At 35.3% G+C, this 20,187-nt stretch overlaps 1 protein-coding gene across 1 annotated transcript in view; it reads left to right on the forward strand.

Moving 5' to 3' along the window:
* The window catches only part of HDAC9 (histone deacetylase 9), an 872,408-nt gene extending 854,787 nt beyond the window's left edge, over positions 1-17,621 (forward strand). The window contains exon 25 of the mRNA XM_044246155.1: positions 11,428-17,621. Coding sequence (XP_044102090.1) covers positions 11,428-11,467 — 40 coding nt within the window. The 3' untranslated portion in view covers positions 11,468-17,621. The remainder of the gene's footprint in view (positions 1-11,427) is intronic.
* Positions 17,622-20,187: the final 2,566 nt, after the last annotated feature.

Here is a 20,187-nt window from a genome sequence, read left to right on the forward strand (position 1 = left end):
TAAGAAACTTCCAAACTGCTTTCCAAAATGATTGTGCCTCTTTCATTCCCACCAGCAATGAATGACTATTCCAGTTGCTTTATGTCCTCACCTATACTTTATAAAATGAGTCTTAAAAATTTTAGCCTTTCTAGTGGGTGTGTAATAGTGTCTTCTTGTGGTTTTAACATTTTTTCCAAAGACCCATATTCATGTTCACATCATGCCTCTTGGCAATACCCTCCCCTCTGTTTGGAATACTTATCTTCCTTTACCTCCCACTGACCCTATGCTAGCCTCTCTGTTTTCTTCCACTTATCCTTTAGGTCTCAGATCAAATATCACTTCCTCTTCTTGGTTAATGTTCACTGACCGTCAATCCCAAAATGAGATCAGATACCCCTGTTATATTTTCTGTGTTTCCTCTATACTTCTAATACCTAGAACAGAGCCAGGGTGTATAATAGACACTCAGCCTATTATTGTTTGAGTCAGTGAAAAATTCAGTAACATGGGAAATGTCAGAACCAGTAGATATGTGGAACTTTGGAGGCTATGGGAAGGTAAAACTATGACAGCCATTCTGGAAAGCAATTTAGTACAATTTACTATACACAAAACATATGACCTAATAATCCTGCCCCTGTGCTATATGTATATACTGAAGACTTTCTCATCTAGGGTCATTAAAGTACATGTACTAAGTTGTTCACTATAGCTGTATTCATGGTGGGTAGAGAGAGGGAGTCAAACCTGAGATCCATTATTGAGAGAGTAAGTAGTTAAAACGTGGCAGATGTATACCGTGGAGATGCCATGTAGTTCTTCACAGGTACAGACTAGATAAACATAACTGCATTGAAAGATTTAATAAATACAATACTGAGTGAGAAAATTAAGCATCAGAAATTATATATGTGTATAAAAATAGAATTTACATAAAATAAAAATATATGCCCACGAAACAATAATATAAAGCTCTGAAGAACACCTTACCAACAAAATAATGTACATATAGCATTAGATTTCTTGCCTTGGAGAAGGAAGAGAAAGTAAGATATAAAGGAGATTAAATTAAATCAACAAAACAAGAAAAAACATGTCATATTAAATGACATTATTAATATAAATAAATACTGTTTTAAAAATCATAAGAAATTAAATACATTTAAGGAAATGTACAGGAATTTAAGGAAAATGCAATAATTTAATTTTATGCTATATCTTTTCTCAAGTTAAATTCTTTCTGCTTTATATTTATAGAAGTTTTCTCAACCTGTGATTGCTGGACTGAACAGATCTTTCTCTTAAATATGTGTAATCTTTGCCCTTTATTGATGAAAAATGATCAGTGTTCACTGTGAAGTTGGCTTGCTCTAATAGAAGTTTATGTCTTCAATTAGCTAAACTATTGAACTAAAATTTATCTTTGTAGATTTTATTTTATATGTATTCTTGACCTTACTGTGTCTCCATCTTACCTAATTACAAAAGAAATTAAATTCAAAACTAAAAATTGCATCTCTTCCTTTTCCCCATCTCTTTCCACAACTCTGTTTTTGTTAATCAAGGTAAGTTTGGTGTGTGTACATAGATGATGGAAGTGGGAAACCCCCACATTTCCAGAGCATTGCTTCTCAGTCTTTAACCAAAATAACCATTAAAAGGTCATTCCTCACCAGTTGACTTTCTAAGTGTTTCATGAAGATGATTTCCTTAAAAAATGATCTTTTTAAAGATATATGTAGACATATAAAATAGTTACATAAGGGTAGGAATTCAATAAAGACAGTACACCTCCACTGAAAGCTGTGATACTATAAATCATCACAATGGCAGATATAAATAATACAATTCTTCTATAGTTGTTAAACACTTTACAGTATATAAAGCATGTTCTCTTGAATTACCTCATTCAGTTAAGCCTAAGAGCAAGTCAGTGGCCATTTCAACTTTTAAAGAGAAAATTGAGAATCTAGAAGTGTGGACTTGCTCAAAGTTAAATTTTAAAAAGTGACAGAGCTGGGACTTAAATGCAGAGCATACCTTGAAATCCAGGAGTTTCTCCAACCTGCTTTGCTACTAACACTATTTCTATGCAGCAAGACACCGAGAGAATTGGTCAGTTATGTGGATGTGTATTTGACTCAGTAGAAGGTGGGGATTATAAGTGGACTATTTTCAAAAAAAGTGGTCAGTATGAAATGATTTTGAAGGGAGAAGAAGAAAGAGAAGCATCCGATGCAAAGATTATATTATATTGTACCTGAAAGTCCCTGTGTTTCTACAGAAGAGGATCCATTTTTGCCAGTAAGTGTGGGCTGCACAGTAGTTACCCTACTCATGTCCTCAGAGCCCGGGCTGGTCATCTCCTTATACATCTGGAGAATGCACAGATCCTTCACCAAGGGTAGATATTTATTACGTACATCTCTGACCCCTGGGACATTTTCCCTACACACTATTTTCTCTGAAATTCCAGCCACAACTGAGTCCTGGGTATAGGGGAAAAGACAATCTTGCTATTGCTTTGATTTAGAAATAGTGAAATGCAAGCCGGGAGAGTGATGTCACTAAGATGGGAGAGCAGAGACCTGAGCTTTAGTCTCCCAACAAAGATCAATAATTGGACATCTATCAGTGCAAAAATATAGCTCTGGGAGAGCGCAGAAGTCCGCTCAAGAAACTTTAGCAACAGAGTGGAACAAAACAACAGAGTGGAAAATAAACAACAGAATAACGGCCCGAAAAGGGAAGAAAGAACGGTTTCATTTTGCCGGAGTCATCCCATCCTCCCGACTCACACTACTCAGCACCAAGAGGGCCTGAGCTAGAAAGAGTTCTCCTTGCTGGGAAAGAAAGAGCAGAGTGAGTGACCAGCATCCCCAGCCTTTTGGGACACTGCAGGAAAAAAAAAAACACTTCAGTTTCACCCACCCAGAGAATTGGCAAAATGGAGATATATAGAGATGGCTAGGAACAAGGAAGAAGGGTGGGGGCTACCAGTACCAGATATGCAATGGCAGTGATCATGGTTTCTAGTGACATGTTCTACAAGGACCCCAGCAGCTTTCACCAGTGAAGAAACCAATGTCCAAAACAGCTGTTTCAGACCCCTGCAGATTTTACCACTGAGGATTTTCCCCCACATGTTTTCAACATGCTCACCAATTATCCAGGTCTTTCCCTCTTTTCTCCCTCTGCCACCCATGCCTCTGCAGCCTGGGATTTATACCAGCAGCCCATTGCAGCTTCTTTGGCTACACCAGTGCAAGATGCCAACCTTGACCCTGCCACTGACCCACCACCATGCACACACTCAGGGCTAGCCCTTCCTGCTCTGCACCTGCATATGCTGGCCGGACTCCCATCACCAGCCTCCACTGCCATGAATGCACGTATGGCAATACTTTTCAGCCATAGGAGTCCATACTGACAGTCATGGCCCCCACAACTGCCAGAAGACAAAATTCAGCCCTGCTTTCTGTCACTGCCTGATCTGCTGAGCCCACATGCAGCTAGCCCTTCCAACTGTACACCTGCACACCCTTGGCCAACTCACATCTCTAGCCTCAATGCCATGCCCATATCTGTGTTGAGACCCTTCAGCCATAGGAATATACTCCAAAAATCGAAGCCCACATCTAGCCCTGACTCCTATGACTAGCCTGCACCATTGAGCTCAACTGCATCAGCCCCTCCACCTATGTACCTGCACCCCACCAGCCTGAGTCCCAGCACTGGTTTCCAGTGCTGTGCACCTTGGGAAGGCTTGCAGTCACAGGAGTTGGTGCCAGGACCCAGTGTCCTTGCAGCCAAGGGTGTGCACCACCAACTCTAGCCACCACAGTGGCCTGTCCTAGTCCCTAGGTGCTATACTTGAAGAAGACACTGAGGACTCCAAAATCCTTTGCAGTCACTTCAGCATCTCCCCACCCGCCAGCATAGTGCTCACCAAAGACAACACAGCTTTCAGTGGTGGACCTGAGGTGCCTGAGCCAACCAAATACTGTGCCTTTCTGCCCCAGACACAGAGCCACAGGGATCGCCACCAAAGAACAGAGTAGACTTTTAGTAACTGACCCAAGGAAATGAAGATACATGAATTGGCTGAAAAAGAATTAGAAATAATTGTTATAAAGGTGCTCAGAGAGTTATAAGAGAACACAAACAATTCAACAAAAATCAGGAAAACAATAAAAAAATGAGACGTTCAACAGAGACAGAAAACAGTAAATAGTCAAGTTTGGAGCTGAAGAATACAATAACTGAATCAAAGAATTCAGTACAGAGCTCAATATCAGACTGAACCAAATAAAAAGGAATCAATAAAGTCAAAGACAGATAATTTGAAATTATTTTGTCAGAGGGGCAAAAAGTAAAAAATGAATTAAAAGGAATGAAGAAACCCCTTAAGGGATTTATGGGACATCATTAAGACAATCTGTGAATTATTGGAGTCCCAGAAGGAGAAGGTGACAGAAAATTTATTTAAAGTAATAGTGGCTGTACTTCTCAACCCTGAGGAAAGATTTAGATACCCAAGTTTATGAAGCTAGTAGGTCAGCCCAAAATTCCAATCCAAAATGATGTTAATAAAATAATAAAACTGTCTAAATCAAAGACAAAGAGAGAAATTTAAGTGTCAAGAGTGTCAAGAGAAAAAAATTGTCTCATACCAAGGAACTCTCATAAGATTGTCAGTGGATTTCTCAGCAAAAATCTTGCAAGCCAGGAGAGAGTATGATGATATATTCAAAATGCTGAAATTAAAAACCTACCAGCCAGAATAGTTTACTTAGCAAAGTTGTCCTTCAGAAATGAAGACGAGATAAAAATTTTCCCAAACGGAAGCTGCGTTAGTTCATCACCACAATACCTGGCTTAGAAAGGCTGAAAGAAGTTCTGTAAGCTGAAAAGAAAGGATGATAATGAATAACATGAAAAAGGCATAGAGTGGCTAAATGGATTTTTTTTTAAGATTTTATTTTTTTATTTGACAGACAGAGATCACAAGTAGGCAGAGACACAGGCAGAGAGCCCGATGTGGGGCTCGATCCCAGGACCCTGAGATCATGGCCTGAGCCAAAGGCAGAGGATTAACCCACTGAGCCACCCAGGTGCCCCTGGCTAAATGGATTTAAACAAACAAACAAGATCCATCTATAGGCTGCCTACGAAAGATTCCTTTAGTTTTAGGATGTGACACACGCGTGCTCAGAGTGAAAGGATGGAAAAGATACTCCATGCAAATGGAAACCAAAATAGAGCAGGGGTAGTTATATAAGAAAAAATAGACTTTGAGTCTAAAACTGTAACAAGGCCATTATATAATGGTAAAGGGATCAGCTTATTAAGAGAGTACAACAATTATTTATGCATCTAACATCATAACACCTAAATATATTAAGCAAATATAACAGATCTGAAGGGAGTAATACACCACAATACAGTAAAAGGAGACTTCAATACCTCACTTTCTACAATGGATACATCTAACAGACATGTACAGAACATTTCATTCAACAGCAGGAAAATACACATTTTGCTCAAGTGCACATGGAACGTTCCCCAGGGCAAACCACATGTTCTGTCAGGAAACAAACCTTAGCAAATTTTTAAAAACTGAAAACATACAAATATCTTTTCTGACCACAGTGGTATGAAATTTAGAACCCATAACAAGAGGAAAACTGGAAAATCCACAAAAATGTGGAAATTAACTCTTGAACAACTAATGGATCAAGGATGGAACCAAAAGAAAATAAAAAATATCCTGAAACAAACAAAAATGGAAACACAGTATAACAGAATTTATGGGATAAAGCAAAAGCAGTATTAAGAGGCAAATTTATAGCAATAAATGCCTAAATAAATAACCTAACATTACACCTTAAAGAACTTCTAGGAAAAATATCAAAGCATGCCCAAAATTATCAGAAGAAGATGACAAAAATCCGCAGAAACAAATGAAACCAGCAGAAATAAAGGAAATAAAGAATTTTTTAAAAACAGAAAAGATAAAATTCAGTTGCTTTTTTAAAAAGAGACTCAAATAATAAAATTAGGAATAAAAGAGGGCCCATTACAACTAACAATACATATGCAAGTATCATGAGAGACTACTAAGAACAGTTATATGCCAGCAAATTAGATAACCTGCAAGAAATTGATAAATTCCTAGAAATTTACAACATAGCAAGACTGAATCCTGAAGAAATAGAAAATTTGAACTGACCAATAATGAGTAAGTAGATTGGATCTGTAATCAAAAACCTCTCAACAAAGAAAATTCAGTCCCAGATCTTTTCACTGGTGAATTCTTCTAGAACATTTAAAGAAAAATTAACAGTAATTCTTCTTAAACTTGTCAAAAATATTGAAGAGGGGAGAACACTGTCAAACCTATTTTAATGTAGCCCATATTACCTCATTCCCACAGTCAGATACGACAAGGATTCTACAAAAAAAGAAAATCATAAGCCAATACCTCTAATGAACTTTAATGCAAAAATCCTCAACAAAATACTGGCACTTTCAGCTATGCATTTAAAGAATAAGAGATTATGCTGAGTGAAGTAAGTCAAGCAGAGAGCATCAATTATCATACGATTTCACTTGCTTGTGGAGCATAAGGTAACATGAGGACATTAGGAGAAGGAAAGAAAAAGTGAATTGGGGGAAATCAGAGGGAAAGACAATCCATGAGAAACTGTGGACTCTGAGAAACAAACAGGGTTTTGGAGGGACGTGGGTGGGGGTGGGGGGTTAGGTGAGCCTGGTGGTGGGTATTAAGGAGGGCATGTATTGCATAGAGCTCTGGGTGTGGTGCATAAACTTTGAATCTTGGAACACTGAAAAATAAAATTAAGTTAAGGGAAAAAAAAAAAAAAAGAATGGGGCATCAGGGTGGTTCAGTGGGTTAAGCCTCTGCCTTCAGCTCAGGTCATGATGATCTTGTGTCTTGTGATCCAGCCCTGCATCGGGCTCTCTGCTGAGCAGAGAGCATGCTTCCCCCTCCCCCTCTGCCTGCCTCTCTGCCTACTTGTGATTTCTCTCTCTGTCAAATAAATAAATAAATAATAAAATCTTAAAAAAAAAAAAAAATTCAACATCATCAAACAGTATTTATCCCTGAGATGGTTGAATGCTTACACTTCAATCACTGTGATGCACCACATTACTAGAATGAAAGGTAAAAATCATATGATCCTCTCAATAATGACAGAAAAAGCAACTGACATTATTTAACATCTTTTCATAATAAAAAAAAAACTTTTAAGATATTAGATATAGAAAGAACATAGCTCAACATAATAAAAACCATATATGACATTCCCAAAGCTAACATCATACTCAGTAGTAAAAAGTTGAATTCTGTTCCTCTAAGATCAGAAACAAGACAAGGGTACCTGCTCTCACTACTCCTATTCAGCACAGTACTAGAAGTCTTACCCAGAGCTATCAGGCAAGAAAAAGAAAAAGAAATTAAAGCTATCAAACAAGAAAAGATGAAGTAAAATTGTCTCTGTTTGCTAATGACAATCCTAGAGAGTCCACACACACACACACACACACACACACACACAAAAAAACCCTAGTAAGACTAATAAGCCACTACAGTAAATTTTCAAAATACAAAATAAGATCTATATACCTATATACCAAAAAGAAGACTAATGAAAGAAATTGAAAAAGACAGAGAGAAGATTTAATGATGGTCAAGTATCTGTACTACCCAAAGTCATCTATAGAGTCAGTGCAATTCATATCAGAATTCCAGTGGCATTTTCCACAAAAATAATTTTTAAAAATCCTTAAATTCATGTGGAATTTGAAAAGATCCTGATATGGGATTGGGAGGGAGACTCTTAATCTCACAAAACAAACTGAGGGTTGCTGGTGGGGGGTGGGAGGTGGGGGAGGGTGGTGGGATTATGGACATTGAGGAGGGTATGTGCTATGGGGAGTGCTGTGAAGTGTATAAACCTGGCGATTCACAGGCCTGTATCCCTGGGGCTAATAATACATTATGTGTTAATAAAAAATATTTTTTTAAAAAAAGACCCTGATAGCTAAAGCAATCTTGAAAAAGAACAAAGGCATCCCATATCCTGAGCTAAATCTGTATTACAAAGCTACAGTAATCAAAACAGTATGGCACTGTCATAAAAAAACGGACTCATAGACCAATGGAATAGAACTGACAGCCCAGAAATAAACCCTCAACCAATACCTACCAAAGGAGCCAAGGATATTCAGTGGGAAAACAATAATCCTTTAGTAAACAATATTGAGAAAACTAGATATTCAATGCAAAGAATGAAGTTGAATCCCATCTTACACCACTCACAAAAATTAACTCAAAATAGACTGAAAACTTAAAGACCTGAAACTATAAACATAGTTATAGTTTAGAAGAAAACATAGAGGAAAGCTCCTCGATTTGGGTCTTTTGCCATGATTTTTTAGATATGACTAAGAGAAGAAAAAGTAACAAAAGCAAAAATAAACATGTGTAACTACGTCAACCTAAAAATTTCTGTGCACCAAAAGAAACAATCAACAAAATTTAAAGGCCACCTATGAAATAGAAAATATTTACAAACCATGTATGTATGTGATATATGATGTATTTATAAACCATGATACATATGATTCAATAGCAAAAAAATAATTTGATTAAAAAATGGACAAAAGACCAGAACAGATATTTTTCTAAAGAAGACATATAGATGGCCAGCAGGCATATAAAAAGATGTTCAATAGCCCTTATCATTAGGGAAATGCAAGTAAAAACCATAATGAGACATCATTTATGTCAGTTAAAATGGCTTGCATAAAAAAGATGAGATAATAAATGGTGGTGGTGGAGATTCCCCAAGAAATTAAAAGTAGAACTACCATGTGATACCACAGTCTAACTTCTAGGTATATATCCAAAGGAAACAAAATCACTATCTTGAAGAGATATCTGCAGTCTCATGTTCATTGCGTTACTCAGTATAGCCAAGACAAGGAAACAGTCTAAACACCTGTCTCCATTGATGGATGAATGGATTAAGAAAATGTGGTTTAAATTTACAATGGAATATTATTCAGCCATAAGAGAGAAGATTCAACGTGAGTGAAGCTGAGGGCATTAGGCTAAGTGACATAAGTCAGACAGAGAAAGACAAATACTTATCTGTATGATCTCACTTATATGTGAAATCTAAAAACATTGACCTTGATATGTATGTAAGTTGATGGATGTTAACTAAACCTATTATGATAATCATTTCACAATAAATGTAAATGAAACCACCTTAAACTTATACAATGATACATGTCAATTAAACAGAGAATAGATTGATAGTTACTGGGAGCGGGGAGTTAGGGGAAATAGGGAATGTTGGTTAAAGGGTACAAATTCCAGGGATCTAATGTAAGGCAAGGTGACCATAGTTAACAGTACTGTATTGTATGCATGAAAGTTGCTCTATTATTAAATCTTGAATGTTCTCAACAACAACAACAAAATGGTACTTAGGTAAAAGATGTGTTTTTGTGGTAAACATTTTGTAATATATATGTGTTATCAAATCATCACATTGTACACTTTAAATTTATATAATGTATGTCAGTTGGGTCTCAAAGCTTTCGAAGAAATTAGGAAAACTCAGTCTCCATTAGAGTACCTAGTTTGAGGATTCTACACCTGTATTATCCACATATTCTTAGATGTAAATAAGTTTGCATGTTATGTATAAATTAGCTACTTAAATGTTTTCTTTAGGAATTTTCTTCTCAGAATGCTGATAATTTTAGTTTGGAACGAGGATTTAGTAGGATTATGACTCATTTAAATAGCTTTTACCTTATATAGCAACTCTAAACACCTTCCCATAGCCTCCTTATCCAGTATACTCTTGGTCAGGCTATGACTACCTAAGACATGATTGTTTTGTTTTGTTCTCCACGTGGACTCGTGGAACTCCCTCTTCTGGGTAATGTTAAGTAATGAATAACTGATACTTCTCATTCTTTAGAGAATGCATTAAAATCTTTTTTTATTACCATCTCATTGATAAAAACTTTATTTCAATATTTTAAATTATTATAAAAACACCAAGTTAAAATGGCAACCACTTATAGATGCATAGAAGTCTTGGCTTTTTTTCCATTATAAATCTATAAACAAACATTGCTAAATAGTTAGTCTTCATAAACAGCCATGTTTTAAACATGGCATTTTTTTTTCTAATATGAAAGTAAGTCATTATAGAATACTGGAAAATACAAATTGTATGAAAAAGAAAATGAAAACCATCTATCTATTGTTCAACCACCCAAAAAGAACCATCACCAAATACTGTGTTTCCTTAGCTTCCTGTGGTAGCATAGACATAACTCTGTGTCTTTGTGCCATTCACATAATTTTGTATATGTGTTAGATGACAAAGGGACAAATCCAAAATATTAAATAAGTAATGTCTCATAGTATTTATTATTTACAAGTGAACTTTATTTCCTTTTTTTTTTTTTTAACTTCATTAATTCTCTTAGGAACGTTTTTTTCCCCCATGGTTTTGAACTGAAGCCACCACTAACAGTATATTTACAATGTTAGCAGTGGCAACATTAGCAAATCCTAGAGCTCAGAGTCAAACTCAATTCTCTTAGTACCTCAAATCCCAGTTCTCTCTTCCCTCAACAATGCAACTGCTTCAATGTATTTGTATTTCAGCTACAATCTGTCCCTTTGACTAAATTAAAAATCATTCTAAAAGTTTGCCTTAAAACACCCTCAGAGTGTTACTAAATTAAGTTTAAATATCAAGTATAAATTTTCAAGCAATTAGTTTTGGTTTTGCCTGAGCAGAACACCCCACAGATGATGTCAAATAAAAACTATTTACACACTACCATAGAGCATTTCTTGTAAAAACGTTGGGTCTGTAGCAGCGATTTGCTAATCAAATTCAGAATTTGATTTGAAATGCCTCCGGCAGGCAGCCAATCCAGTTATGAAAGCACAGAAGCAAAAACTAGAGCCCTGGTGAGTCTCCTCCAGAAGCGAGCTGGGTCCTTTGCTCTCATTAGCAAACTGGTTCCATAGGAAATCATTGTGATTGCTTCTAAAATAAAATATTGTAGTTAATTTTTTCAATAAATTATTGGACTGTACTAGACACAAAACATGTACATTTCAGAATCTAGAATTATAAAATATTTTGACATGTTTTAATATAAACAGGAACATTTCCAATGATTGCTTGGATCTAAAATGTTTTTCCACTTGACATTTGTTTATACTTCCTAGGAAAGAAACTCTATTTATGGATAACTGAATAACACAAATAAACATCAGAGAGAGCTGAAAAATCAGCTTTGATTATGCATGAAAATCTACAATGTCATTGTGTACTCTTATGCCGTATTCTGATTGCCTGTTTATTTTTACAGAACTGCTGGTGAGCCTATGGAAGAGGAGCCAGCCCTGTGAAGTGCCAAGCCCCCCACCCCCATATTTCCTGTGTGTGACATCATTGTGTATCCCCCCACCCAGCACCCTCAGACATGTCTTGTCTGCTGCCTGGGTGGCACAGATTCGATGTAACGTAAACACTGGGCACAAAATTCCGAACAGCAGCTTCACTTGTTCTTTGGATGGACTTGAAAGGGCATTAAAGATTCCTAAAACGTAACCGCTGTGATTCTCAAGTTACGGTAAACCACTATTGGAAGAAACTGCTTCCAGCATGCTTTTAATATGCTGGGTGACCCACTGCCAGGCCCTAAGTATAAACTAATAACATCCAGTATGGCATTAGATACTATTAATTATTATGGATGCTATGACAGCCAGAGAAATTCTGGGCAAAACCTGAAAAATACGCATTCCTGACATTCTGATCAGTTTCTTATTGGATCATTTTTGTCAGTCTTAAACTGTTGACAGGATTTGTTTTCAGCTATGAATGGACAGCAGTTCCCGACATATTGCAGGGGTGGTTTGGTTTTGTTTTGTTTGTTTTTTGGCCTTTGTTTTAAACACATGGTTCAATTCTTGCTAGTAAGAGTTCAAGATGGAAGAACTGGGATGAGGCTTTTTTCAATAGAATAAACCATCTTGTATCTCAAAGTCCAAATGCCAGAGGACCCTCACATACTGTATGTAATGGTGCAGTATTTTATGTCCATTTTTTTAGAAGAAGAACCCTATTTCCTTAACATCCCTCTGTGTGTTCTCACACGTGGGGGATTTCCAGTTGTATTTGAGGATGAAGTCTCCGGTCCCCCCATACGTCCCTTTCTTTGATGATAAGTAGTATTAAGCATATGTTCCACAGAGGATGGTCTTAATTTTTTTTTCCAAATCTATCAAGAACCTAGTTTGCACTTTCCATCTTCTTTCCTCCAGCACATGCTTTTTCTTACCTTTCATCCTTCCTTCCTTACAGAAAAGCTAAAGATTACCCATAATCTCCCTGGCTATTCAGGAGATTTGAGTATTTCATTATTTTTAACTTTTCAGGTTAACACAGTTGCTTGGTGTGATGTGTTCTTTTAGCTGAGACACCATCGAGATGAAGCAATATCACTGAATTTTCTAGATCTTCAAAATGTGTTAATGAAGGCATTGCCTATTTGAAGTCACCTTGAATTGTGTTAACCTCAAAGTTGTGCTTTCCTGTGGGGAAAAAACACACACAAAAAAACACATATTTAACCTTTGCACATGTTGCCTTAATGTCAGAGGCTAAAAATAAAGGACATTTATTTCTGAGATGAAAAGCGATTTACTAAATATAAGTAGGTTATGCCCCTGCCTCCCTAAATTTTATTTCAATATATAACTCAAACACCTAAAGACATTGATGTAGAATACCTCGCAGTATTTAATATCTGACAATGCTTTTGAAAGAGTTGATGTTTCTTTTTATATATTTTCCTAACTCAAAGGATATATTAAACCCATAAGGGAAGATTGTCATGCTTTTATTCAGAAATCTGAAAGAAACCTTAATTAAAACAAGGTTTTAGGGAAGGCCATGATATGAAAGATATAGAACAATATGGTTTTAGTTAAAGAGGACTCTAACCTGTAAATCAAAGATGAAAGATCTCACTCAAGTAGAATTATATAACTCCCTTTTGTTATACAGTCAGACCATATTTTTCATGCATTCGGTTTTCTTAGGATTACCATTTTAATTTTAAAGACTTTTATTACATATACAAAAATGGCTCAAGACTTGGTTTAACATCTTAGAAATTTGAGACACCCTTTGAAATAGGAAATCTGAAATGGTATGTAACTCAGTATTAGGTAAAAATTAGTTTTATTACATAAGGGTAAGGTCAATCTAGATTCATAATAGTAATTTTTGCAAAAAAGTTCATATTTTCAGAGAAATTCGTGCCAGTCATATTTGTTAGCTCTTCTATTTTCTGTAATCGCTTGAAGAGATTTACTTACAGAAAACCAAGTAGTGGAGCCAAAGGAACCCCCAGCCCCAACAAGGAAACTTATATCCTATTTTAATTGGGAATGTAATTGAGACTTTTAAAAATCAACTTGATAGTAACAAATCTCAATTATTACTTTCAGTCCTCCCAGATATTTTTTAGATGTTGAACAAGAAAATGAAACCGTACAGTGCAAGCATACTAATTTACTGAAGTTGCCTATAATAATTTTGCCACTTACTATACACAACCATCAACTTGATAAAGCCAAATCGCTAGGACATCTCCATGGTTATTTAAATTTAATACATGACACATTAATGAGTTTATCACACATCCTCCCATGTGATACTGTACCCAGTTGGTTAGGTCTTCAGGATACTCGGAGAGGCAGATAAACTATAGAGAGGATTAATCACAGCTGAATGTAGTTGTAAGAACAGAATGCCAGTGCTTTTTGATTTGACCGTTACAAGCTGTAGCATAGCCCTCAGGGACAGAATGGAGGCTTTTGGAGAATATCAATGCTTCTTTTGAAATAGACCAGCACTTTTTAAAAGGGTGGCTTCACGTGGTAATAGTTTTCTTCACTTACATATTTAATTTTTATTGCTCATAATAATAGGTTATTAGAACTCCTCTATAAATATTATCAATAATATATCTTTCTGATCCATACTTTGAAGGTTAAATACACAAGCTTTCTCACAATCTCATAGCTCATACATGATGAATAAAACTGATGAATTTTTAGAAACCAATTCGTAAATAATCATAGGGCTTTAAAATGTTTTGATAATAAGTACAGAAAGAAAATTTTCTCAATTATATAGTACAATCCAGGGTTGCATATAGAATTCAAAAATAGACAATTTTATTAGGATAATAAGTAAAATGGACTTCAAGTGGTAATTGAGGCTATTTAATTATTGCTTAGTAAATAGGAAGAACATTTTGAGATGAAATATTTTAAAACATTTTTAACAAATTTACAACATCGATATTAGAGATAGAAATCCACTTTTAGAGAAAACAGAGATACTCATGAAAAACTGTTACAAATCACATTTCATTAACAATCACAAGAATTGAAACCTTGCCTTCAGTTTTGACTATAACCCTTTGCAAAACTTTCACATACCTCTCCCTGAAGATAAGCAGAAGTACCTGACTGGCTCAGATAGTAGAGTGTGAAACTCTTGATCATGGGGTTGTAAGTTCAAGCCCCAGCTGGGTGTAGAGATTACTTGAAACCTTTTTATAAAAAAAGAAAGAAAGTATAGTGGATTTGAAAGCAGGACAACTCCTCACGTAATTTCAGAAACTGTAGGGTTGGTCTCTCCTAACAGTTTAGTACTATTTTGTTTCCGAAGGTCATTCATAAAGCTTTGTGGATTTACTGGGTTTCTTCACAGACTCCATATGGAAATAAAATAGGATGACCATGTGGAAAGTCTCCTGGGAGAAAATTTCTCTTCAATCAGTACTTTTATACTTATTTTTTATACCAGCATCTATGTTTTTAGTATGGTTTATTTAAAATATTTCTTACTATTTTTCTTTTGAAAGTTTACACTCAGTTTATCTCAGTGAAAGTATTAAATGTCTAACAGCCACAAAACAAACAAGCCAAAGGTTTCTGTCTTAAAAGCAATTCATTCTGAGATTGAAATAATCACTCTGTCAGAATTTGACATCGTCATTTCTAGTGGCATCTATCTTAACATTCTTTTCGTGCTTCTAGGAATGAAATCACTTGCTGAGAAAATAAGAGAAAAAAAAAAAAAGTAGTAGGGAACAACGCCTACCTGTTCAGCTATTCCATAAAAAGGGCATTTTCACCTCCAAAAGAAATGAAAACCAGATGATCTAAGCTAAAAAATGGAGGCTTTTTATTGTCGTCTTCAAAACTGGTCATCAACATGGCCATGATCTTCTTCAAATATCTCTTGTATTCCCAGAAGATACAATTCTATTTTGGTCTCCAGCAGTATTTTATACTATTTACTGCCTTTTGAATGAAATATTATGAGTATTACATCACCTGAATTAACACCATCAGTAAAATATGGAAGTGCCTATGTGTGTCTTCTTTTCCCAGTCATATTTACATTGAAAATCATAGCCCGTGACTCCTTGCTTTTAGTCCATCAACTGCTTCATGAAACAAAGCATGCTTGTCATGTGGTCCATTGTATAAATATTTTAGATGAACATGGCTTACTCATATAAGACTCTAGAACTTGATTTCTCCAAATCAGCTTCAGTCTATTTTTTTTTTAATGAAATACATGGCTGGTTTTACATAATGGTTTATGCAACAACTGAGTCAATTAAAATGTGCTGGAAATAGCTGGGTCAGACTGTTGAAACTTAGACTGTTGATCTGGGGCTTTTGGGGCTTAATCTCGATAATAGAGTAATAGGGGTGTAACAATTTCTCAAACCATCTTAATTCTCAAACTAGAACTTTTAGCAAATACATGATGAATTCACCATACAGTGCCAGTCTTCCTAACCAATCATTTCCACCTTTCTCTCCTTCCCTTGTCCAACTGCCAATACCAAATTGCCGTATCTAAACTATCAGAGTAATCTCTTAAATCTCTATATTTCCTAAGTAAAAACAACCTTGGCAACTTATTTTCTGAACACTTCTAGGTGTGCTTTGATTCATGCCTATTTATGTAAACTCTGATGGATACTCTTTATCTTCCTTTTTACCTTTTCCTTTTCAAGAACCACTTGACTTTTTTTTGACTATGCTTATTTTAAAATATAGGTCCAGTTATTGTCTTTTGGTCTACAATTTTGGACCTGGTATTTTGTTTTATTAATACAAAATTTTTCTTTTGGTCTCCAATATAGTTTTCCACCGTTCTCGGTACTGCCTACTTGTGTTGTACTAGTAATCACATAAAGAAAATTGTATATACACTTCTCTTGCCCTTTGGATAATGCCTTTGTGAGTCAAACTCAGAGGCATAAACTCTAACCTGAAGAAAAAAAATGGCAGAAGTGTAATTTTAAATCAATATAATTTGGAAATAAGATATTATTTCCAGACTATTCAAAGAAAATTGGAGCTCTTTTATTTTTCTGTTTGGGCCTTAGGCACATTAGAGGCAAATGTTGCAACATCAAAGAAAATAAGGAGGGTCAAATGTTTTGTGGGACAATGTAGTCATGTCCTTCAGGCTTCGTTTCAGTGCCCTTTCTTAGAGTTGGCATTTTATGACACTTGATATCTTGCAGCAATTTCAGGCTATTGCTTTTATTAACTTAAAATTGAGTAGAAATGAAGTAATAAAACAACTGAGGAGATAGGAATTCTGAGATCTGAGGAGGAAGTACACTTTCTTAGGGATGAAAAAAATGTTTTTAGATAAAATCTACCAATGCTTTTTCTAAATTTTAAGATTCTTAAACTTTTTCTGGAGGAGCAGCGTCAGTGCCTGTCTCCACAAAAGCTGGGTTATATGAAATTGCCCTGTCAGTGGTTGCTAGGCATAAGAAGAGTTCTGTTACAAGTGAATGATTATTTTGTAGATTATAGCCTCGTCACTTTGTGTCATTTGAAAGCAAAGATCCTGGTATTTTTAAACAAGGTAGGCAGGGCAGGCAGGAAACCAATATTTATTACTCTCATGATTAAACACTTTAGATCAGGCTTGTTGATGTGTATGCCAATAATCTGGTGTTTCTGGCTTTGTGTAAAATGAAAATGTCTTTTCTATTGTGGTCTGATATCTGTTTCTGTAATAAGATCATTTTGTTGTCCTCTGTGCACCAGTGGTTTTGCCCTTAATTTTTTTGGCTAGCATTCACCAAAATCTGTCATCCAGAGCTGCTGAGAAAAATACATGTTGCCAAACTTCTTTTCTTAAAATTGTGCTGCCAGTGATGTTTTCCCAGATGTGAAAAATAATTATCTAATAAAGGATTAATACCTAATAACAATATCATTGTTGAACATGCTCATGGAATGTTTACCTTCTTTCTGATTCCTTTTTTGTATTTGAAAATATTGAATGGATAATTCAATGGTGTGTTCCAAATTATTGTCAATGTTATTAATGTTGTGATTCTCCTTCAAAGAGGATGAAAGATCCCCCTTTGTCTTCTGTTTTCTACTGAATTAGATTTTCCTCTAGTCCTAGTGTGAATAAAAGCTGTTTGAAATAAAAGTGTTCTTATTTGTCTACCTCCTTATGTTCACCATTAGACTCTGAATACTAGATATTTGACAAGTATTTGTTGAATAAATAAAATATTAATTATAAATTATTGTGACATATACTGTTCCACTTTCAAAAGGGCTTCAAAAACTGCAAGGGTTTTTTTGCAAATAAGCCCCCTTTATTTCTCCCTTTTAAGGGAGAATTAATAAAAAAAGAAAACGTTGGTTAAGACAGAGTTGCTCTTTGAATGTAATATGCTGGTCAGGATAAAGAATCATAAATCACACTGGTTAAGCCCAAACCCGTGCCTGTTACTCTACTGTACTGAGCCCAAACCCGTACCTGTTACTGAGTACTCTATAGTACTGTACTGTACTATAGCTGAATTACATTATTCATCACATGACCCCTACATCATGTTATCGTTACTCCCACTTACAGATGAGGCATGGAGCATGAAAAAGATTGACTCATTACTTACCCATGGTTACAGATAGTAAGAGATAGGCTTAAATCCCTGCCTACGTCTATCTGGCTCTAAAGTCTCTCCTCTCTCCAAATGGTATACATGATATGGCAAAGATGGCATACTAAAGATATTTTTTAACTATAAAACTATGACCTTCACAATAGACTATATGCTCGGTCTCTGCTAACCTTATGATTTTATTAAATTATCATTTTGAGTGGATTTGGTAATTGTGGCTAGGTTTGTACAGTAAGTGCAAGTTACAAAACAGTCCCCCCCCATTTCAACATCTTTCTTTAATCTAGTCAACAACCCTAAGATGTGTTTGGAATACATATTTCAAAAACTCTTGAAATCTATTCCAAGACCAAAACTTATTTTTGTGTTTTATAACCCCCTGTAATGTTTAACAGTCTAAAATATAACTGTTTCCAGTGGACAATGGCTTGGATTCCTTTTGGGGAAGTTTAGTAATGTTTTGTCTAACAGAAAATAAACTTGAGTTGGAGTGGGTGGGTAGAGTCGATTTCAATGGTAAACACCTTTGGTTTAATGAGATTTATCAAATGGCAAATGTTACTTCATGGTTCTTTGTTTCTTTTAAGTTTCCATGGTGAAAAAAGAGTAATTGAAAATGAGAATGAGTGTATTATTTTTAAAAACTAGTCTGTAGTTAAAAATAGAAGACTAAAGAATTTCTTTGACTACTTACACTTTTGGAATTTTTTGAGTTAAAATACTTCCAAATATTATAATTACAGCTTTGTAATATCAGTATCAATTCCCATGCTCCTTCCAGTTGACCATAACTGGATGATTCTGCACATATCCTAATAAGTACTTTGGAAAGGACTGATAGTTGCTCTTCCACATGTCATAATAATAGGGGAACAAGATTCAGAGATGGAGGTGAATGAATTCCCATTTTTAGCATTTAAAAAGATAGAGATACAATAAAGGAAAGATTGCACTTAGGTTAAGTCAGATGTTTTGAGTCCTTACTGTATTTAGAAAAGGGACTATTAACTTCCTATTGAAAGCTTATAAAGTACATGTAAAATTTGATATAGTCCCACATACATTTTTGTGCTTTTTCCCACAAAATAATCATTCCAAAAGTCTAGGATTTGAAAACGTAAGATGTCATAAAGTAAATCAATTTAATCATGTGATAAAATTAATTTTAATAAATTATACATTTATGAAGATTTGATTAGCTATGAAGATTTTATATCCATTTTAAATGAGGTTTTCCCCCTAAAGAATCTGTATTTTTAGTGTGCTCTTCTTAAGATTTCTCCTTCGCTAAACATTTTATTTTAGTTGCTTATTTTTTAAATAAATATATTAATAGTTATTAAGCCCTTAGTCTGGGCTCTCATTTATCTCTCAAAACGCTCCCTTGAGAGTAATAATTTAATAGATAAGGAAATTGAGGCTTAATTGCCAGAAAGAAAAGCCTATCTTCTTTACTGCTAGTCAAACAATTATATTCAATGTAACCAGCCTTCACTGAATGCCTACAATATGTCACATGTATTCAGTACTTGTTCTCATAATAGCAAGGAGAATAACAAGAAAATTGGCAATATGACTGTATAAAAGAAATGAAACTTTCATGAGAACTCCCTCTTATATAGCTACAAAAGAAATACTACCAAAGAATGGATTTGGGTTTAGAATTGTGTGATACTAAAGCTTTAAACAAAGTGTGGCCTTTCTCCATTGAATTATGACATAGAGGCAGACACACAATACATAGGAGAGATATTTGTTCTCTAAATTACATAAAATTACATTCACAGGAAGATTTGGGCAAAGATCTATCAAAAAGGTCGATATGATTTAGGGCATTTATTATTGTCCCTTTCATCCCTAATGTCTACCATCCCTAATGTCAACATTCAGTTAAAAGTATATAATGTTGAGAATTAGAACGAGGAGATTAAATTTGTAGAGACCCTAAAAATCCCCTCAGAAATTTCTTTCTAGGGGTGCTTGGGTAGCTCAGTCGTTTAAGCATCTGCCTTTGGCTCAGGTCATGATCTCAGGACACTGGATTCCCTCCTCAGTGGGAAGTCTGCTTCTCCCTCTCCCTCTGCT

Source organism: Neovison vison, chromosome 4, assembly GCF_020171115.1.
Source record: "Neovison vison isolate M4711 chromosome 4, ASM_NN_V1, whole genome shotgun sequence".
NCBI lineage: Eukaryota > Metazoa > Chordata > Mammalia > Carnivora > Mustelidae > Neogale > Neogale vison.